The sequence below is a fragment of the Mastigoproctus giganteus genome, chromosome 11 (genome assembly GCF_048544385.1).
Source record: "Mastigoproctus giganteus isolate SK-2022 chromosome 11, ASM4854438v1, whole genome shotgun sequence".
Classification (NCBI taxonomy): Eukaryota; Metazoa; Arthropoda; class Arachnida; order Uropygi; family Thelyphonidae; genus Mastigoproctus; species Mastigoproctus giganteus.
In genome coordinates this window covers 128,967,681-128,986,991 of record NC_143585.1, presented here as the reverse complement: position 1 = coordinate 128,986,991, position 19,311 = coordinate 128,967,681, and the positions used below count along the sequence as shown (strand labels likewise).

At 37.7% G+C, this 19,311-nt stretch overlaps 1 protein-coding gene across 2 annotated transcripts in view; it reads right to left on the bottom strand.

Moving 5' to 3' along the window:
- LOC150078423 (uncharacterized) overlaps nucleotides 1-19,311 on the bottom strand; it is an 80,060-nt gene that overhangs the window by 46,979 nt on the left and 13,770 nt on the right. For both annotated transcript variants that reach the window (XM_090384995.1, XM_090384996.1), the window contains exon 2: nucleotides 8,271-8,386. In XM_090384995.1, the coding sequence (XP_090241121.1) occupies nucleotides 8,271-8,357 (87 nt within the window). In that variant the 5' untranslated portion in view covers nucleotides 8,358-8,386. The remainder of the gene's footprint in view (nucleotides 1-8,270; nucleotides 8,387-19,311) is intronic.

Here is a 19,311-nt window from a genome sequence, read left to right as displayed (position 1 = left end):
TGGAGTTTTGTCAATGATATATAGGAATTTTGCTAGCAGATACAATGAGATGACTATCCCTTTGTATAAGGCAATGGTCAGGCCACACCTTGAGTACTGTATACAGGTCTGGAGGCCTCATTTTAGGAAGGATGTAGAGTAGCTAGAACGAGTACAGAGAAGGGCAACAAGATTGGTGAGAGGAACAAAGGGGTGCACTTATGAAGAAAGGCTTAAGTTCTGCAAGTTACAGCATCTGGAGACACCTGAGAGGTGATCTGATTGAGGTGTATAAGGCTTTGAATGGTTTGAGCAGGCTCAATGCTGACGGGATACTTCCACTGGCTCAGACTAAGAATCTGAGAGGGCATAGATTCAAATTGAGGAAAAACAGTTGTAGAATAGATGTGTGGAAGTTTGCCTTTAGCCAACGGGTAATTGATTGCTGGAACAGATTTCCATCTGTTGCTGTGGAAGTTGATAGCTTAAATAAATTTAAGGCTGAACAAGACAAACATTTCAAGTGACCAGATGGATGAAACGGGAAGGGGTTTTTTTTGGCTGATGCTGTATAAGCTTGCTTTCTTGCATCATATGCCTCAACAATTGCTAACGCCAAAATTGTAGTTCAAGCAAGTTTTCAAATTAAAATTTTTGAGCATATTTTTGGACTGCGAGTGGGAAAGGCAATTTCACCCCTCTTTCAGAAATTTATTTATTTAAACATGATTGAAGGTGAAGAATGTGTTTTAAATCCTTTACTGGGGACCATTAAAATATACACGAGATTTGTTGATGTGGACATAGCTGGAATCAAGGAGGAGATTGATAGCATAAAAAGTGTGGAGGCCTCATTTTAGGAAAAATGTAGAGCTGCTGAAACGAGTACAGGGAAGGGCAATGAGATTGGTGAGTGGAACAAAGGGTTGCTGTTACCAAGAAAGGCTTAAGTTCTGCAAGTTGCAATGGCTGGAGACTAGGCACCTGTGAGGTGATCTAATTGAGGTATATAAGGCCTTGATAAGGCCTTGAATGGTTTGAGCAAGCTCAATACTGATGGGATTCTTCCTCTTGGTAAGATTACTCACTTGAGGGGGACATAAATTCAAATTGAGGAAAGATAATTGTAGAATAGGTGTGTAGAAATTTGCCTTTAGCCAACGGTTAGTTGATAGTTGGAACAAACTTCCATCTGTTGTAGTAGTGAGGGTTGAAAACTTAAACAAGTTCAAGGCAGAACTAGACAAACATTTGGAGTAAATGGATGGATGAAATGGGAAGGTTTTTTTTTTTTTTTTTGGCTGATGCTATATAAGCTTGCTTTCTTGCAACATATGCCTCTACTCAATGATAATGCTAAAGTTGTCCAAGTTCAGTACATACAAGCAGACCGGGCTAGCCGGGTGGGTAAAGTACCTGCCTGGCAACCCGAAGGTCGTGGATTCGAATTCCACCTCGGGCTTGGAACAGAGTAGTGCAAAAACTTTGGGAGGTGCACTATGGCCACAGAAGCCGATGTGCCAACAACTAAAAAAAAAAAACACAGTGCATACAAGATTAAAGTTTACTTTAGAAATTAAACAGGATTCTTCCCTGAACTTTTTAAACTTAAGTCATCCTTATGGCTGGATAAAAGTTAATTACTAAATCACACTGTAATACAACCAATAAAAGTAAAGTTTTATATATCAAGTTTTGTCATTGGACTCAGAGTCTGCACACAGCATTTCAGCGTCCTGGGCGAAAAAGCTTGTGTCCCCCCCCCAAAGGTAATGAATTTTAATTCAATTAATTTTTAAGCTTCAAAACTGTAATAACATAATGAACTGAAATTGAACAACATACTACTTTCAAGGCTATATCATATTTTATCCATTCTTTAATTGATGATCAGAATTCAATTATAAAAATATCAGTATTATTACAATAACATACGCTAATACATACATTTTGATACACACTTATTAAAACTATCAATTATTATAATTATCGATCTCATAATAATCTACATGAACATGAAATTTTAATACAGCACAACTGAAACAATAATAACTCTTTCCATTAATTAATGATTTAATCAACTGAAATCAATAATATTTCTCTTAATGTATGTATCTTCCCAGATTTCAAGTCAGCAAAGTTATTAATAATTTCTGACAAATCCAATTTTGCTACTGTGTCATTTTCGATAGACAGATTTGCCAGAGAGTTGAACTTTGCTCTGTCATGGACATCACATTCATTGATAAGTTTTATTTAAAGTTTTTTGCACCTTTTTAATAATTTATCATTAGCATAGGCATATGATGCAAGAAATCAAGCACATACAGTATCAGCCATAAAAAAAAAAAAAAATCCTTCCTGTTTCAAGCCTATTTTTATTAACTTTAGTTTACTGAAACTTCTCTCACCACTTGGAACGGTTATAGGAATGGTTAACATAATTCGCAATGTAATCCATAAGTCTGCTAGCATATCTTGAATTTTGTTTGAATTTATAAACTTCAAAATACTTAAAGCATTATGAGGTACATTTTCAGGCAAAAAAGTACCACCAATACTTCAATTTCTTGGCATAACTCCTACCAATTAACATCACATTCATTGATAAGTTTTATTTAAAGTTTTTTGCACCTTTTTAATAATTTATCATTAGCATAGGCATATGATGCAAGAAATCAAGCACATACAGTATCAGCCATAAAAAAAAAAAAAAAAAAAATCCTTCCTGTTTCAACCATCCATTCACTCCAAATGTTTGGTTAGTTCAGTCTTGAATTTATTTAAGCTGTCAACTTCCACAATGGCAAATGGAAGTTTGTTCTAATAATCAACCACCCGCTGGCTAAACTGACTTTCCTCAATTTGAATTTATGCCTCGAGCTCAGGTGCGTAATCTGAGCAAGGGGAAAAATCCCATCATCGTTGAGCTTGCTTAAACCATTCAAGGCCTTATAAACCTAAATCGGATCACCTCACAGGTGCCTGGTCTCCAGATTAGAGAACTCTCTACTCTCTAATTCTCCAGATTGCAGGCAGAACTTAAGCTTTTTTGTAACAGTAACCTTTGTTTCACTCACTGATCTCATTGTCCTTCTCTGTACTCATTCTAGCAGCTCTGCATCTTTCCTAAAATGAGGCCTCCAGACTCGTGTGCAGTACTCAAGGTGTCACCTGACCACTGCCTTATACAATGGGATAATCACCTCCTTATCCCTGCTAGCACAATTCCTATATATCATTGACAAGACGAGCTATTCTTGCTGCCTATCTGCACTGCTCAGAAAACTTCATATCTGACTGCACAATTACCACCAGGTCTTTTTCATTTTCCACTACCCTGAGCATAGTACTACACAGTTGGTATGTTACTGCTACCCATATGCAGTATTTTGCATTTGTCAACATTAAACTTCGGTTGCCACCTCTCAGCCCATCTGCTCAACTTTTCTATATCCTGTTTCAGTAGTGTACTGTCATTAACAACCTTACCCACCTTTGTATCATCTATAAACTTGGACATTAAGCCTGATATACCTTCATCAATCATTGATAAATACAGAAAACAACAATGGGCCAAACACGGACCCTTGGGGGATACCACTAATAACATTAGTTAATGAAGAGCAATGTCCATTGATTACCACTCTCAAGCTTCTCCCACACAACCATCCCTTTATCCATAGCAGCAACTTGCCCTTAATGGCATACTGCTCCAACATGTACAGTAGTCTCTCACGTGCAACAGTATCAAAAGCTTTTCTAAAATCCAAGCACAGGAACTGCCCGACTTACGTAATACTCAATTTAAGGAAATTCGACTTTACATAAGTTTTTGCCGGTCGGTGCAAACTTTAAAAAATCGTGGTAAAAAGTCTTGGCTCCTCATTTGGTTCATCTTGAGCTTCTTCAGAATTTTCTTCTTTCACTACTGCTGCCTGCAAGTAAATAAATTCTTCATTAGATAATTCTTTCTCTTCTTCCTCTATTAACTCCTCCACATCTAGACAAGACTGCAGCAATAATTCAGACACAGCATGGGTTTGTTAAGGGAAAGTCTTGTCTGACAAATTTGATAGGATATTATGATGTGGTAACAGAGGAACTGGATGCAAAAAATAATTTTGATATCATATATTTGGATTTCAGGAAAGCTCTTGACACTGTTGCACATGGAAGACTATTGTACAAATTGGAGCAGAATGGTATTAAGGGTAAGTTGCTACAATGGATAAAAGGATGGTTAAGTGGGAGAAGACAGAGGGTGGTAATCAATGGGGTGCTGCTCTTCTTGGACTAATGTTATTAATGGAGTCCCACAGGGTTCGGTGTTAGGTCCACTGTTGTTTTGTATATTTATCAATGATATTAATGAAGGTGTATCAGGCTTAATGTTGAAGTTTGCAGATGATACAAAGGTCGGCAGGGTTGTTAATGACAGTAACGGCAGTGTGCTACTGCAACAGGATCTAGATAATTTGGGCAGATGGGCTAAGAAGTGGCAACTGAAGTTTAACCTTGACAAATGCAAAGTACTGCATATGGGTAGAAGTAACCCCAGAGAAATGTACCAACTGTGTGGTACTACACTTAAGGTGGTAGAAAATGAAAAAGACCTGGGAGTAATTGTGCAGTCAGATATGAAGTTTTCTGAGCAGTGCAGACAGGCTGCCAGGGCAGGTCATGGGGTTTTGTCAATGATATATAGGAATTTTGCTAGCAGGGAAAAGGAGGTGATTATCCCTCTGTATAAGGCAATGGTCAGGCCACGACTTGAGTACTGCGTACAGGTCTGGAGGCCTCATTTTAAGAAGGATGTAGATTTACTTGAGCGTGTTCAGAGAAGGGCAACAAGATTGGTGTGGGGAATGAAGGGATCCTCTTACCAAGAGAGGCTTAAGTTCTGCAAATTGCAGTGGCTGGAGACTAGGCACCTGCGCGGTGATCTGATTGAGGTCTATAAGGCCTTGAATGGGTTGAGCACGCTGAATTCTGATGGGATCCTTCCACTTGTTCAGATTACGAACCTAAGGGGGCATAAATTCAAATTAAGAAAAGACAGATGTAGATTAGATGTGCGGAAATTTGCCTTTAGCCAGTGGGTGGTTAATTGCTGGAACAAACTTCCATCTGTCATTGTGGAAGTTGATAGGTTGAATAAATTTAAGGAGGAACTGGACAGGCATTTGGAGGGAATGGTGTGATTTTTTTTTTGGCTGATGCTGCATAAGCTCATACACTTGCTTTCTTGCATCACATGCCACTGCTGCTGCTACTACTACTACTACTACTACTACTACATCTTTGGCATCGACCACCAACTGAAGTAGCTCTGCCACCTTCACAATCTTATCTGTAACCTCTCCATATTATTCGTCTTTTTCAAATCCTTCGAAGCTGTGGGCATATTTTCTTCCATGTGCCATTTAAACAACTTTTAGTAATTTCTGCCCAGGCCTTATTAAAAGTTTAAGATGGTGTGGTAAATATTGTAAGATTTCCAAAAGTCTCTTAACGTAAAATTTTTCTCATCTACTGCAGACAATGCCTGAGCAAATGTTGTGCGTAAATAGCATGCTTTTAAATTTGAAATAATAACCTGATCCATAGGTTGGATGAGTGAAGTTGTGTTTGGTGGTAGAAATATGACTCTCACATTCAAATTGAAATCATTTAGATGCATAGGATGTCCAGGAGCATTATCTAATAGAAGCAAAATCTTTAAAGGAACGTGATTGTCTTTTCAACATTGGGAATGAAGCAGCATTTAAACCAATCCTCAAAGAGAGATATTGTTATCCATGCTCTCTGGTTCGATCGGAAATGCACGGGTAGGGTGGCTTTATTGATACCCTTAAATGCACAACGATTTCCAGAATGGTACACAAGCAGTGGTTTTAATCTGTAATCTAACGCTGCATTAGCCACAAGCAAGAGCGTGGCCCTATCTTTTTACACCTTGAAACTTGGCATTGTATTTTCTCTTTGGCAATGTATGTTCGATCCAGCATTTTTTTCTAATACAGAGCAGTCTCGTTAACATTAAAAATTTGCCGTGTTGAATAGCTATTTTCATCAATAATTTTTTCCAACACATCACAAAATTTCTCTGCCGCTGCAGAATCAGCACTGGTGAGGTGACTTCACCGCATACTTTAATGTTGTGGAAACCAGTGCAATGCTTGAACCTATTAAACCACCTGTTGCTTGCCACGTTGACTTGGGGTTCGCCATACTTATCCTTAATATCTTCATAAATACTTGTTGCTTTTGCTTGAATGGTCATTAGACTCAGGGACACTTGCTTCTGAATCTGATTTTATATCCATATTATTAACAGCTGTTCCATCTTTGATATAGTACCTTTTTTTTTTTTTTTTTTTTTTTTTTGTTAGTTGTTGGCACATAAGCTTCTATGGCCATATTGCACCTCGCAAAGGTTTTGCATTTTACTGTGATCCAAGCCTGAGGCGGGAATCAAACCCGCGACCTTTGGATTGCCAGGCAGGCACTTTACCTACCTGGCTAGCCCAGTCGGCGATATAGCACCTGAACACTGTTTTGTGATCACTGTTGATCTTAAGTGCATTGATCAACAGTGGCATGTTCTTTTACACGTGCACTGTCCTTTAAAATGGTATTCAATGTTGAAGCGGCTAGACCTAATTCCCTTGCAATAGATGACAAACTTTTGTCCTGCTTCGTACTTCTTAATCATTTTCATCTTCATTTCTAAATCAATTTTGTTTCGTTTCCTAGCACTCCACCACTTGCACTTTCCATTGGTCACCTTACCTTCATCATTGTAATGCATAAGTAGGAATGAAGATAAGTTCCTGAAAATTTGTTTTTTAAATGATTGAAGATTTCAGAGAGGGGAACACATTTCACCATAACGTAAAAACCCACAAAATATTCCAGTTATCAGGATTATTGCAAATGCAATAAGATTGAGTTTACTACCCATTTATAATTAAATGCACTAACAGAAAAGCCCAATAAACTGGAAAGTGCAAATTGTTTTTATTGTTTTATGGTAATGACCTCCAGAAACGTGCTTTAGAAAAATATCACAGAGGCATTCAAAATTGATTCTTATAAAGGGAACATATGATAACAATGAAAGGGTAGTGCAATTTCCATTATAAATATGACCTTTTAGAGAGATAAATAGCTTAGTAATATAGTGAAATTTTCAACTTCCAAGGAACAAATTACAAAAAAAAATAATAAAAATAAAATAATGTGTTATTGGGTTCATATTACAATATTTTCACAATACCTCCGTGAAACATATTTCCATATTTTTTTTTCAGTTTGTTCCAACCGGCAAAAACTTATGTAAAGTCGAATTTGTATAAGTCAACGATTTCCTGTTTTCCTCTCTCTCTCTCTCTCTCTCTCTCTCTCTCTCTCTCTCTCTCTTCCTCCCCCCCTCTTATCTGCAGATATCTTTTAAGTGATTTCCTCTCATTACATTAAGAACTTTGGAACATATAAGCTTCAAAAATGAAAATAAATTTTTTTTCAAAATTATTAATATTGAATTTAAAGAAAACTTGAGGTTTCACCAAAGAAAATATATTCTCAAACTAGCAATTAATGTATAATGGATATTTTCAGGTGAGCCTATAAAGCCCCGTGGCACTGCTGCTAGGCATTACAGGTCTACCTGAAAATATCTGCTTTAATAACAATATACTGGCTTCTTTACTTGTCACTCATTTGAATACACATGGGTCCAAATCCCATCAGCAATGGGGCTTCTTAAAAAACTCTTCAAAGATCCTCCTCCCACCATAATCTACTCTAGGTTTTCAGACAATACAATGGCTGGATCAGCTTGTAAACACACGTCTGCACAAATATAGGACTGTCCTAAAATAACTAAACAAAAAATATTACGTATATAGCATCTTTCACACTGACTGCATTATTATGAGCCAAGTTCCTAGAAATGTTGCTTGCACAAAATTCATTCTCCATGACATTAACAGAATTTCAAGCAAATTTTTCAATACTATAAATAAACTATAGTATAACAGAAGCAAATGCCAACAGTAATTATTGTATGGTATTTAAAAAAAATTATTTATGGTATTTCAAAATATTTTAGGGGATAAAATATAAAATCATATATGCATAGCACGTGCAGGCAGGACTATCTAGAAAATGCTTAATCAGTCTGGAGAAGGTGTCATTGGATAATCAACATCCCACGAATCTTATTTTAAATACCAAGAACTTCAAAAATATTTAACCCTTCATTTAATTTATTCTAGTTTACTTACTATGAGCACTACCCATAAATTTGAAGTAAATGCTTTCATTTGTTCCCACAGAATGATGCAATAGGCTGATATAACAGACTTCGGCATTTATAGGGACTAGATTGGAGGCCTTTAATCTAGGAGGGAAAAAAAATCATGTAATGAGTATCTATGTTAATATTATCATATATATACAGAGCAGTAAGTAAAGTTCCTATTCATGACAAAAATCTTCTAAACTTAGAAATTACAAGTATATATATATATATATATATATATATATATATATATATAGAAAATGGTCTGTGCAAACCACCAGACTGGTTTGCATGCCATTTTCTGGCACCTCCGTAGCCAGGTGGGAAGGAGCAGCAGTGTGTAACACACGCTTCTTGATTAGACCGGGGTTCGAGCCTGTCACCACCAAATATGGAGGATGCAGAAAGGTCAGGGAATGACCACCGCATATTCTCGGAGCAATATGGCCTTAATTGCTAATGCTCCTGAAAACCAAATAACAAACAAACAAACTAACATGCCATTTCCTCATTAGACTGCAAGACCCCTGGTAGCATATCTTGAAGGTTAGCAGTACTAACTCCCTTACTCATAGGTGTCAAAAAATTCAAATGCAGGACTGGAGAATACAACTGACTTAGCATCATCATCAGCCATTTTCAATCCACTGCAGGATGAAGGCCTCTCCAGCAACTTTCCAGTTCCTTCTGTTTTGAGCACTGGACATCCATTTACTACCCACAAACTCATGAATTTCATCTATCCATCTCCGCCTTTGTCTTCCAGGTTTTCTTCTAGCTCCTCTTGCATACCATTCTGTTATTTTCTTAGCCCATCTGTCATCATGTCTTCGAGCTATGTGTCCTGCCCAAGACCATTTTAGTTCTTTAGTTTTGATAAGAATGTCCTTTACTTGAGTTTGTTGCCTAATCCATGTGTTTCTCTTCTTATCTAACAGTCTGATTCCCAATATGATTCGTTCCATTCTTCGCTGTGTAGTTCTTAGCTTCTCTTCCATTCTTTTGGTGAGTGCCCAAGTTTCACTTCCATAAGTCATGGTGGGGAGTATACATTGGTTCATTATTTTACGTTTCAGACAAACTGGGATATTGCTCTTCAGTATGTGACTATATTTCCTGAATGCTATCCATCCAAAATTTATTCTTCTCTTGACTTCCAGCCATTTATCATTATTACAGCTAATAACTTGTCCCAGATAAGTACATGACTCCACCTTTTCAATTACTGCTCCTTCAATCATTATTTCCCTTTCCATGGCATACTTGTTCATCATTACTTTTGTTTTAGCCATATTCATCTTTAGTCCAAAATCCTTACTAACTGTGCATAACTGATTAAGATTTTCCTCTAATTCTTTGGGATCGTGGCTTATGACCACAATGTCATCTGCAAATCGTAAATGGTTTAGGTACTCTCCGTTCACATTGACTCCTTTCTGCGACCAGTCTAATCTTCTGAAAGCTTCCTCAAGGGCAGCATTAAACAGCTTCGGAGATATTGTGTCTCCTTGTCGAACTCCTTTCTCAATTTTAAATTTCCTACTGTCTTTGTCTAGTCTAATAAAGGAGGTAGCACTCTCGTATATTTTCTTCAAAATCATAATATATGGGGTATCAATGCCTTGTCTTTCCAGTGCCCAAAACATTGCCTTATGCTGTATGGAGTCAAATGCCTTTTCATAATCCACAAATGCCAGGCATAATGGTGTTTTATATTCATTTGCTTTCTCCATTAGCTGTGATATTACGTGAAGGTGATCCATAGTTGAGAATCCTGTCCTAAAGCCAGCTTGCTCTTTCGGTTGATTCTCATCAAGTATTCTTTCTAATCTGTTAGTAATAACCCTCGTGAACAACTTGTAGATGTGGGATAACAAGCTAATTGGTCTATAATTTCCAATTTCTGATTTATCTCCTTTCTTATGCAGCAAAACTATGATTGCATTATTCCACTGCTTAGGCGTCACACCTTTTCTAATGCACTTTGTGAAGAGCCTTGCCAGTTTTTGTGTTATGTCTCTTCCTCCCAACATTAACAACTCTACAGTAACTTCATCTTCCCCCGGGGCTTTCTGATTCTTCATTTTCTTCAATGCATGTTCTACCTCATCAGGAAGAATATTGGGTATGTCGTATGTGTTGCTACTTTGCAATCCATCTTCCCCACTGCTGGCATCATTCCCCTGCTCCTTGTATAATTCTCTATAGTAGTCTTCTGCTTTTTGAATTATGCCTTCTCTGCTGTTTATAAGTACACCATCGCTATTCTTCAGTTTCAGTATCATTTGTCTTTCTGTATTACTGCTCATGGCTGCTGATTTAAATCCTTTGTTTTCCCTTAATGCTTGTTCTACTTTTCTTGTGTTAAATCTTCTTATGTCCTCTCTGAGTCTCTTTCTAATGGCTTTGCATAACTCAGTATACTCAATTTTCTCCTTGTCAGTGTTTTTCTTGCTTTTCATTTGTCGTCTTCGGTTCATCATGACAAGTGTTTCTTGACTAATTTTTTCTTCTTTGGATTTCTTTTTCCCTATAGGTTTCTTGGGCTTTATCACTTTCAAAAAGTTGTAATATTCCTCGTCGATATCTTGGTCCTCAGCAGTTTGCAGAAGCTCATATTTGTTCTTAAGTTGCAGTACATACTGCTTTTTCTCCTCTTCTGTTATCTCAAAGACCTTTGTATTATTTACTCGAGTCAGTTTTTTTCCTTTCCTTTCCTACATCTATATCAAGTGTACATCTTACCATTCTGTGATCACTTCCAACATTTACCTTATTCAGGACGGTAACATCATTCACAATATATCTTCTGTTAGTGAGGATGAAGTCGATTTCATTAGTTGTTAATCCATTTGGACTCTTCCATGTCCACTTTCTGTTTACCCTTTTCTTTAAAAAAGTGTTCATTACTGACGGTCCTTGAGATTCTGCAAATTCCACAAGTCTTTCACCTCTTTCATTTCTTTCACCAAATCCAAAATTTCCTATAGTTCCCCTTTCTGCGCTGTTTTGTCTTTTTCCAACCTTAGCATTGAAGTCTCCCATAATAATAGTGTAGTGAGTTTTCTGCTCATCTAGAAGACTCTCAATTTCGGTGTACATTTCTTCAACCTCTTCATCACCATGGCTCGATGTTGGTGCATAAATCATTATAACCTTTAGCTTGTACCTCTTAGAAATCTTGAGTATTAGTCTTGACACCCTTGGTGATGTACTTTTAAATTCCAAAATGTTGTTTTTAAAATCTTTATGGACCAGAAACCCAACTCCACCTTCTCTCCTTTCACTGTTTCCATTGGTGTACAGCAGATTTCCACTTGATAAACTTATGAGTGATTCATTTCTTCTTCTTGTTTCAGCCAAACCGATGATATTCCAATTCACATTTTCTAATTCCTTTTCCAGCTCTAATATTCTGTCTTCACCGATGAGTGTTCTTACGTTATAACAGGCCAAGTTCAGTTTCCGTGCATGGCAGCCTGGTCGTACCCAGAGATTCTTAGCACCCTCTGCTTCCACTCTAACTTCCACTATTGACTTAGCCAGGCAAAATTCAGGACACACCAGGCAAAAACTGAGGAAAGGAAAGAATTGCTGCATGCACAAAGGGCAAAAATGTATTATCTTGAGTGGCTTGCCTAAATACTAATGCTATTAGTATAACACCAGTAGCAGGTGCAACATAAACAGTATGTGGACAGAATAAGCAGGAGACAGGAGACTAGGCACCTGCGACGTGATCTGATTGAGGTATATAAAGCTTTGAATGGTTTGGGCATGCTCAGTGCTGATGGGATTCTTCCTCTTGCTCAGAATAATCATTTGAGAGGACATAAATTCAAATTGAGAAAAGACATATGTAGGATAGATGTGCAAAAGTTTGCCTTTAGCCAGCGGGTAGTTGGTTGGTGGAACAGATTTCCATCCTTTGTTGTGGAAGTTGATGGCCTAAATAAATTTAAGGCTGAGCTCGAGAGGTATTTGGAATGAACAGAGGGGTGAAATGGGAGCGGTTTTTTTTTTTTGGTTTTTTTTTGACTGATGCTGCATAAGCTTGCTTTCTTGCATCATATGCCTCTGCTAATGCTAATAACATTTATGACAACAATATGAAACATTCATAATGGTTTTTTAATCAATATTATGAAATTAAAAAATGTGTGTTCAAGACAAATTTGCATAATGTTTGGAGCAATGAACCTAAAATACCTCCAGTGGAAAACCTTATTTGCTCCATCTGAGATCAGCTAATGACACTCTCAACTACAGAAGCCTCTAAGAATTCTTGCCTCCCAACAGATCTGAATCCAAGTGGCAAACCCATCATTATAATGTCACAGAAAAAAATCTCATACAAAAACAGGGTCATCTAGACAAGACTTCAGTTATAGCTCGGACACAGCATGGGTTTGTTAAGTGGAAGTCTTGTCTGACTAATTTGATTGGATACTATGATGTAGTCACAAAGGAACTGGATGCAAAGAATAACTTTGATATCATATATTTGGATCTTAGAAAAGCCTTTGATACTGTTCCACATGGAGGACTGCTGCACAAATTGGAGCAGTGTGGCATTGGAGGCAAATTGTGGCTATGGATAAAGGGGTGGTTGAGGGGGAGAAGACAGAGAGTGGTAATCAATGGACACTGCTCATCATGGACTAATGTTATTAGTGGAGTCCCTCAGGGTTCAGTATTGGGTCCATTATTGTTTTCTGTATTTATAAATGATATTGATGATGATCAAGCTTAATGTCCAAGTTTGCAGACGATACAAAAGCTGGCAGGGTTTTTAAGGACACTACTGACGCTATGCTGTTGCTGCAACAGGATCTGGAAAGGTTGAGCAGATGGGGTGAGAGGTGGCAAATGAAGTTTAACATTGACAAATGTAAAGTACTACATATGGAAAACAGCAACCCCAGAGCAATGTATCAACTCTGTGGTACTACACTGACAGTGGTAGAGAATGAAAAGGACCTGGGGGTAATTGTGCAGGCAGATATGAAGTTCTCTGAGCAGTGCAGATGGGCTGCAAGAGTAGCTCATGGTGTCTTATCAATGATATACAAGACTTTTTCTAGCAGGGATAAGGAGGTGATTATTCCCTTGTATAAGGCAATGGTCAGGCCACACCTTGAGTACTGTATACAGGTCTGGAGGTCTCATTTCAAGAAGGATGTAGAGCTGCTGGAACAAGTACAGAGAAGGGCAACAAGGTTAGTGAATGGAACAAAGGGTTGCTCTTAGGAAGAAAGGCTTAAGTTTTGCAAATTACAGTGTCTGGAGACTAGGCACCAGCAAGGTCATCTGACAGATGTATAAAGCCTTGAATGGTTTGAGCACGCTCAATGCTGATAGGATTCTGCCACTTGCTCAGAATAATCACCTGAGAGGGCATAAATTCAAATTGAGGAAAGACAGATGTAGGATAGATGTGTGGAAATTTGCCTTTAGCCAGCGGGTAGTTGGTTGGTGTAACAGACTTCCATCCCTTGTTGTGGAAGTTGATAGCCTAAATAAATTTAAGGCTCAGCTGGACAGATATTTCGAACGGAGGGGTGAAGTGGAAGTTTTTTTTTTTTTTTTTCTGGCTGATGCTGCATAAGCTTGCTTTCTTGCATCATATGCGTCTACTAATGCTAATGATAATGCTAATTATCCTGTAGAGATATGGAGGTTCCACTGGATAAAGCCACATTTTGTAAGACCACATTTGGACAAATGGGTTCAAGAATGGAGACCTCATTTGAAAAAATGATGATTGAGCTTCTTGAAAGGGTGCAAATACGAGCAACTTGAATGGTGAGATCAGCAAAAGGGCAACCACCTGAAGAAACCCTCTGAATATGTGGGCTACAGAGCTTGGCAACAACCAGGCACTTCATATGTTGCCTGATTGAGGTTTATAAGGCTCAGAGGGTTTGGTAAAATGAAAAAATGAACAGTGGCATTTTCACTGTTATAGAGAATTCCAGAACTCGTGGGCATAAATTCAAACTATAGAGAAAGAGGTTGAGACTAGACTGTGGGAAGTTTTCTTTTAGCCAGAGAGTCGTTGATTGCAGGAACAGGTTGCCTTCATAGGTAGTTGAGGCTGACAGTCTGAATAAATTCAAAGGTCAACTGGAGATTTGCCTGTGGCTTCCTTACACTGTATGCCTATTACTAGACAGGTTTATTCAGTTTGAGAATAATATCCAATGAAAAGTGGACATATTGATGCATGCTGAGCAAGTCAGTATATTATACTGCATTTTGTGTACAGGTGCTTCAAAGACTATTGAAATGCATTTCCAGGGTGTGGCCACAATTTTGAGATAAAGGCAGCTGGTTCTTGTTGCACAACAATGCAACCACCCATTCTAAACTTGAGAAGACATTTATGAGAAAACATGGCACTGTACAGATCAACTATCTGCCCTTCTCTTCCAATCTGGCTCGCAGTAGACTTCCCTTTTCCCAGGGTGAAAACTCCTCTCAAAGGAAAGAGATTTCAGGATTTATGAGAACATAAAAACGTAACCGATGAACTGATCATCATCTCTTTGGACTCCTTTGCTGACTCTTTCCAGAAACTTTTAGAATGGTGTTATAAGTGCATTCAATCAGGCGACAATTACTTTAATAAAAATAAAATCATTTTTGAGCTACTTCCCATTGTTTCTTTTTATGTACCAGTCCAGGAACTTTATTGTCACATCTCATATGCAGAAATTGTGGCACGAAACTTTGACATTTTAGTGGAGGTAAAAATAATGTTGGGGAGTCTAATTTTCAAATTCCTTGAGTTTCCTTCCAGGTGAATGGGAACCCTGCAAATCTACTTTTAATGCATCATGTCATGAACCAACATCAGGATCAAGATAAAAAGGACTGGCCAACTCAATTAACCAGTTATTTTGACAGACTAAAAAGCTTAACCTGGAGTAGTATAATTGACACGAGTGATATTGTGTGGCTTGGCAGGCTCCAGACTTGAATATTTTAAATATTTGGTTTTTTGAAATGTGGTTGGCTGACCTTTTACCGATTGATTGCAATGATTAATTTTATACAGATCTGGAGGCCTCATTTCAAGAAGGATGTAGGGATGCTGGAACGAGTACAGAGAAGGGCAACAAGATTGGTGAATGGAACAAAGGGGTGCTCTTACGAAGAAAGGCTTAAGTTTTGCAAATTACAGTGTCTGGAGACTAGGCACCGGCAAGGTGATCTGATTGAGGTGTATAAAGCCGTGAATGGTTTGAGCATGCTCAATGCTGATGGGATTCTTCCTCTTGCTCAGAAAAATCACCTGAGAGGGCATAAATTCAAATTGAGGAAAGACAGATGTAGGATAGATGTGAGGATATTTGCCTTTAGCCAGCGGGTGGTTGGTTGGTGGAACAGACTTCCATCCCTTGTCGTGGAAGTTGATAGCCTAAATAAGTTTAAGGCTCAGCTGGACAGGTATTTCGAACGAACAGAGGGATGAAGTGGAAGTGGTTATTTTTTATTTATTTATTATTTTTTTTTTTAATTTTTTAAAATTTTTTTTTTTTTGGCTGATGCTGCATAAGCTTGCTTTCTTGCATCAAATGCCTCTACTAATGCTAATGCTATTTCTTAATTTTTTTTAATAATAATTGAAATTTTTTCAAATGTCACATCATGGTGATAAAATTAATGCTAGTTACATAGTAGTATTATACTGTTTTTTGGCCACTAAAACTGCTCATTAGTTTTAATGAGAAAAAAAAAAGTTTATGAATTACACGTAAATTTCCAGAATGTTGATAACAGAAACATGAAACAATTAATTTGACAGATTTAAGTTTGTAGGGGCATTAGCATCAGTAGTGGCATATATGCAAGAAAGCAAGCTCATATAGCATCAGCAAAAAAAAAAAAAAAAAAAAAAAAACACTTCCCATTTCCCTTGCTGATTCTCTTCAAGAGTTTATCTAGTTATTTTTTGAATTCATTTACGCTATTAACGGGGCACCTCCGTAGCCAGGTGGGAAGGAGCAGCAGTGCGTAGCACACGCTTCTTGATTAGACTGGGGTTCGAGCCCGTCACCACCAAATACGGAGGATGCAGAAAGGTCAGGGAATGACCACCACATATCCCAGAGCAATATGGCCTTAGTTACTAATGCTCCTAAAAACCAAATAACTAACTAACACTATCAACGTTCAATGACAATTGCAAGTTTGTTCCAGTGACCAACCACTCACTGGCTAAAGGTAAATTTCTGCACATCTATTCAGCAACCGTCTTTCCTGAATTTAAGCCCCATCAAGTGCGTAATCTGATTAAGAGGAAGAACACATCAGCACTGAGCTTTCTCAAACACCTCAATCAGATCACCTTACAGGTGCCTAGTCTCCAGACGTTGCAATTTATAGAACTGAATTCTTTCTTGGTAAGAGCACCTTTTGTTCCCCTCACCAATCTTGTTACCCTTCTGTGTACTCATTCCAGCAGCTCTACATGCTTTCTAAAATGAGACCAGATCTGTATGCAGTACTCAAGGAGTGGCCTGACTACTGCCTTACAATGGGATAATCTCCTTCTTATCCCTGCTAGCACAATTCCTATATATATCACTGACAAATCCCCATGAGCTGCCCTGACTGCCTGTCTGCACTGCTCAGAGAACTTCATGTTTGACTGCACAATTACCCCAGGTCTTTTTTTATTCTCCACTACCTTGAGTGTAGTACTACGCAGCTGGCATATTTCTCTGGGGTTACTGCTAACCATATGCAGTACTTGTATTTGCCATTAATTGCACAAAACTTCAGCATTACTCCAACATAACAAATTAAACAAGTATTTTTATGAATAAATCCTGAAATTAATGTATTTCAGTGGAAACAAAATAAAAAGAAATATTTCTATCTATTCTGCCTGTGTATTCTGTTATGTAATGAATACTGGCATTTGAAATGAGATGTCTAAGGAAAATCAATAAAAAAAATTGGAGAGAATGTAAAACTAATAAACAAGTAAGAAAAGATTAAATTTTGAAGGCAGAATAATAGAGAGCAGATCTACAAAAAACAACTTTGGTGGTTTGGACATGTGAACTGAATGAAACAACACAGGCTGCCTAATGTAGTTTGTTGTTGTTTGTTATTTGGTTTTTAGGAGCATTAGCAACTAAGGCCATATTGCTCCGGGATATGCGGTGGTCATTCCCTGACCTTTCCGCATCCTCCGTATTTGGTGGTGACGGGCTCGAACCCCGGTCTAATCAAGAAGCGTGTGCTACACACTGCTGCTCCTTCCCACCTGGCTACGGAGGCGCCGCCTAATGTAGTACTGACAAGAAGAATTGGAGATAAGAGACCAACCAGGAAGACCCAAAAGAGAATGGCTCCAATGCCTAAAGGAAAACACAGGCTTTCAGAGCTACAAATAAATGAAAATGTTCCCTATCAAGATTCAAGAGACTGACAACAATGGAGGTCGATATCTAAACAGGGACTCAACCCATGCCAAACGGAGGAGTAGAATGATGAATGAATGCTGCATATATGAAATCATTTAAACCTTTTTTTTTTTTTTTTTTTTTCGCAAAGTTCTTGTAACATTCAGTACATGAAAATTCTACATGACTGAAACAGAAAATATGCAATATGGTGCTTCCACTTTTTGTTGTGACCATTTTTGTTTTTCTCATGAATAGCCTTCTTTGCATATTACTACATGCATGTGTATTGTTATTAAAAATTGCCAATTGCAAACTGATGTCTGCTAAATTCAGTACGTTAGAAAGAAATCACCATGTGCCAGCATATAGTATCACAGCTAATATCATACATAACACACAATTCATCCAACTATGTCCGTCTCTCCATCTTCCGTTTCACAGAATTTTAAATACAACAATTTTTGGCTTCCCCTCCTGTCAAAGCATTAAATTTTATTGCCATGATGCACACTACATATCAAGATAATATTCTGGCCTTTTCTTAGTAACTCAGGATACTATTGTAAACCCTTATTGGAACGCATAATACACTAGGGTTAGCTGATTTAATGTTTATAGCAATAAACTCTACTGGAATTTCTTTTATTTTCTGTGATAATGCCCACACATGTGAGTCTGGACTGTGAAAAACATGCCATTGTGAAAAATAGTGTTTCACTACATGACAAATTGTACTTGGTCATACACAGTGAAGTAACAAACAATACTGCATAGCCTTATTGACCCCCCTCAAAAATATTGGTCCACCCACATAAATGGAGAAAAAAAAACAGCACATACAAGTCTAAAGATACCAAGAAGATACAAACAGAAACAACTACTAATACCCAACCAGTGAGTATGAGGATTAAATATTTTCCTGTAGGACCTATCAGGCAATGTGATGCTACTGCCAGGTTAACATCGAGTAATGATATAAATGCAAAATTTTTTTTAAACATAATACATTTTAATTAGTATATAAATACCATACTTTATTTACTAATGCTTTATCAGATACAGACTAAAGGACAAAGAATAAAAGTTTACATCATTCCATTTATATTCTACTAATACACAATGCTGTTATGCACTTCCATTTTATCCATCTGTTCTGAAATAGTCAGATAATTTATTTTGCCAGAACTGATCACGGTGTTTTTTCAGTACATAATTCATAATAGCAGTCAGATGCAATAAATGAAAATGTTCACTATCACTCTGATGTTCTAACCACATCATCACCTCATTAATGTTTTCAAGCACTTTGTTAATTTCTGGTGTTTTTCCTTATACATTGGTGTGTAAAACTTAAGGACCAGTCCGGTTTTCACCTGTAGCTTCTCATAGGAGTGGCCTGGATATGGGAAAAGTATACCAAAGGAACCTCGTGAGGTACAGAAATAATGAAGGAAACAACACCGACACAACAATGGAAACAAAACGGTACAGGGGGACTTCATTCAAAAATTGCAACATAGCACTGGCTGCCATGATACAGATGCATCACTGCCAAAGATGAAACAAAAGGAAGAGGTGGTCCTCAACAGGAGATACGGCCAC